General features: G+C 47.3%; 1 protein-coding gene across 1 annotated transcript; it reads right to left on the reverse strand.

The window, feature by feature from the left end:
• On the reverse strand, positions 1 to 3,000 carry C26H10orf120 (chromosome 26 C10orf120 homolog). The gene is given in 3 exon segments (NM_001076476.2): positions 1 to 773; positions 2,458 to 2,533; positions 2,745 to 3,000. Coding segments are annotated over 3 exon segments (1,032 nt in total). The 5' UTR covers positions 2,945 to 3,000; the 3' UTR covers positions 1 to 17.
• Between the last annotated feature and the right edge of the window lie 873 nt (positions 3,001 to 3,873).

Genomic DNA, 3,873 nt, shown 5'->3' on the forward strand with positions numbered 1-3,873 from the left:
TGGAGATAAATAAAGCTTTAATAATGATGGGGAGCAACTTTGCACATGTACTCTTTCCAGGCATTCTCTTCTTCCAGACGGGTGGCCTGTGATGCGTAGCTGGGGTAGATCCCCCGAGACAGAAAATCCTGATTCATTAGCATGAGGTCGCCAGGAAATTCTGACACGTGCAAAAGACTTCTGTTTGTTAAGCCAGTGATGGACCTTTCTGCTTTCTTTGCAGGGAAGAATGGTTTTAGATCGTTTGGATGGGACGTTATGCATTTTTGGGGTTCTTCTGACTTGAAAATGACGTTCATTTTAATTTCCTGTCTTTTGGAGGTTTTGCTCTCCACCTCGCCTCTCCCCTTTTGATGCACATCGTTGCCATCGTCGGTGTTGCCGTCATCCTGGCCTTCCCCAGCCCTGGCCCTTGCCATGGGGCCCAGGCCCCCTGAAGGCAGAAGCGATGAGCCCCTAAACCTTTCGATGTAGGGTAGCAGCTGCTTGCTCCGCAGGGCTCTCGCCAGCTGCATACGCTCTATGTGCTTGCTGACGTTCAGCCTCTCCCGCCGGGGCATCCTGAACTCCTCCGGGGACACGATCACCTTGGCCGTCCACATTTTCCCCAGGGACCCACAGGTGGCACAAGGAGGGGTGTGTTGCCTTCTACAGTCCACCACCCGCTTGTAGTCTGCAGACAGCGTCTGTAGTTCCTTGAGCATTTTCCGTTCTTCCTCTTGCTTGTAAGTCAGAAACCTCCGGGCTGCGACGGTGTGAACGCCACCTAGACGCTGACAAGTGGGAAAAGGTGTGTGAGTCGATCAGTCGTGTCCGACTCTTTGCAACCCCATGGACTAGAGCCTGCCAGGCTCTGCTCCAGGCAAGAATACTGCAGTAGGTTGCCATCCCCTTCTCCAGGGCCAATGGGCAGGGGGCTGGGGGGTGAGTGGGGAGAGGTGGTGGTTAAAATCTCAAGGGGATTGATGTGTTCATTTGTTTGTTGGTTAGTTTTTTATAATCCACATGTGGGTGAATTTCTACAGTACTTGAATTTCTCAATCTGATTTATTTCACTTAGTATGGGCTTCCCTGGTGGCTTAGAGGGTAAAGTGTCTGCCTGCAATGCAGGAGACCCAGGTTTGATCCCTGGGTCAGGAAGGTCTCCTGGAGAAGGAAATGGCAACCCACCCCAGTATTCTTGCCTGGAGAATCCCACGGACGGAGGAGCCCACCAGGCTGCAAAGAGCCAGACATGACTGAGCAACCTCACTTCACTTAGTTTGGTACATCAAGGGTTAGTAAAGGGGAGAAAACAAGAGTAGTGGTTACCAGAGAAGGAAGAGTGGGGAGGGGAAGGAAAAGAGGGTAAAGGAGATGAGCTGTAAGGTTATGGAGAAAACTAAATTTTGGTGGGGAACACATGTAGCACATAGAGAAATATGAAACCCAGCTTTGTACACAAGACGCTGATGTAATTGCTGAGTCTTGCTGCAGGTCACAGGTGTGAGGCCCTGTACCAAGGCCACAGAAGCAGAGCCCAGAACCAAAGCTAACTGAGCCCCTTTGTAACCTTACCAAAAGTCCCCTTGATCATCACTAACAAGCTTCCTGATTCCCAGTTAGGCAAAGACGCCCACTCCAGTAAACACCCTGTCACACTCCAATCACCTAACGCCAACCTTCCAGTAGGAACTGTCTTTGTCTTGAGGCTATAAAAATAGGCTATTAACTCATGAAAGTGGTCAACTCTCCCTGGCTTGTCAGGAGTTGTCAGCCTGTTGCCCTCGAAATGCCCACTTTATCTCTGCTATTTTTTTTAAATAAAAGCACTCCTTTCTGCAGTACTCTGTGTCTGGAAATTCTTTTCCCACCTGCTCTCGGACTGCCTCAACAATAATGTCCTAAATCAATGTTACCTCAACAACAACAAAAACATAAAAATATAGCATTTACTATGGAAAATTTTAAAAAAGTTCTCAATGGGACAGGAGCAAAGGACACCCACAGAAAGAATTATCTAATGGCTCCCTTGCCCTCCATCCGTGAGGGTGCCCGAGACCCTGTATAGTGAGAATGAGGGTAGATCTTTGGGAACAGATGAGCCTGGGTTCAAATCTGACTCTCCTTCTCACCTACTATGAATCTGAGAGAATTGTATTGATCTTACAGGCCCCTGTGAGGTCTCCATGAGATAACATATATGAAAGCGACTAGTGCAAGATAAGGGCTCAAGAAGAGGCCGCTTCCGTGATTCGTTATCACTTGTAGTTACAGTCCTGCTTGGGACTTTGTAATAAGAGAGTATTTTGCTTTTGCTAGGCAAATATGGAAGCCACTAGTTAACTCAGCCAACTCTCCTCCACTGCTTGGGAGACTCACACCTGTGTTGCTGGTGGTTTTTGAAACTCTGACTCTCCTAGCCTAACTGCCTGGATTCCGTGGGGCCTCCCTGTATATAAATTTCACAGCACTTACTAGGATCTCTTTCTCCAAGGGGGAGTATTTCCCGAGGGCGATGCGTGGGTCTGACTTGTAGAACTTGGTCCATATCCTGGAAGGCAGAGAGGTGTATTAGAACTCGGAAATGGTCTTCCTAGTGTTGCCTTTTGGAGTGGGAAATCTCACAAAGGATGATGCCACATTGATCACAAAGGGTGATGCTCTGTGATCACGGTTTCTACAGCCACAGGGCGGGCTCTTCCATTTGGCTTCAAATCTGACATGGGTGGGAGGGAATGGACCAGAAGCACAGTTACACTCACCCCAGCGGTGAAGCAGGGCATACATCCCCTTGGGAGGACAGGGACTCTTTATTCAGGAAGGAATCGCTTATATTGAAAACGCGCGCCGGTATTCCATTCTTATTTAACTTCCCCTCTGTAGTCATCCTCTCTTGGGCCCTTGAATCTCTAGCCCTCTGTTTTCCAATCTTCGGACAGCCATTCTCCCATTCTCTGATCATACTCTGGCTCCAGGCTAGGATGGGAGGTGTCAGTGCCTGGAGTTTCTTCCTAAGACAGCTTTAATGAGAACCCAAATGACAGTCACAAACATCTTGCATCATAACTGGCCTACGTGGCAGCTATTGTGAGGTCTGAGTTTAGGCATCAGATGGTCCCCTGGGGTGAAATGGACACACACTACCATGGTCTCGGTATGTTGGAGTCCAGAGGAATAGAGTGGGCAGAGAAGTATAGCTGGGAGACAATCTGACCATGTCAATGCCACTTATAAGCCCATAAAGACTGCTCAGCTCTTTCTGGATGAACACTCATCACCTGAAGTCTCTCCCTGGTATTGGCTTGCCTCTCCAATCTTAGCTCCAATCTTAGTTCCTCATGCTCCATCCATGAACTCTATCCATGGTTCTAGGAATCAGCTTCTAGACATACTCCCCTCTTGTCTCAAATACGCCTCTCTGCCTTGACAACTTGCTTATCTTTTAGGGCCCAGCTTATCTGGAAATATCTCTGAGAAATACTGTTAGTGCAAAAATCAAGGCACAAAAGTATATAAATTGTAGACAACCTTTTTGTATTGAAAAGGAAAAAATAAGCATGTATACTTGCATTTGCATAAAGAAACACTAGAATAATACATGCAAAAAATGTCATAAATGGCTATCAGAGGTGGGTACCTGGCAGATATGGATAGGGTGGTAATGCGTCTTTTCATTGTGTACATTATTGTTTTGTACAGTATTGTTTAGAACCATGCGAGCCTATTACCTTTTGAAAAAAATGAGTTTAAAAAGTAAAGAAGCAGCTCATGGAAGACGATGTCTCTGACAAGTACTGGTCCTGAAGCTTTCCTTTGCTTCTACCAGAAAACACCCCTAAGTGGCGATATGTCCAGAGCTCATGCCCACAGCAGCCATCTGAAACACACCAA

The sequence above is a fragment of the Bos taurus genome, chromosome 26 (assembly GCF_002263795.3).
Source record: "Bos taurus isolate L1 Dominette 01449 registration number 42190680 breed Hereford chromosome 26, ARS-UCD2.0, whole genome shotgun sequence".
Lineage (NCBI taxonomy): Eukaryota > Metazoa > Chordata > Mammalia > Artiodactyla > Bovidae > Bos > Bos taurus.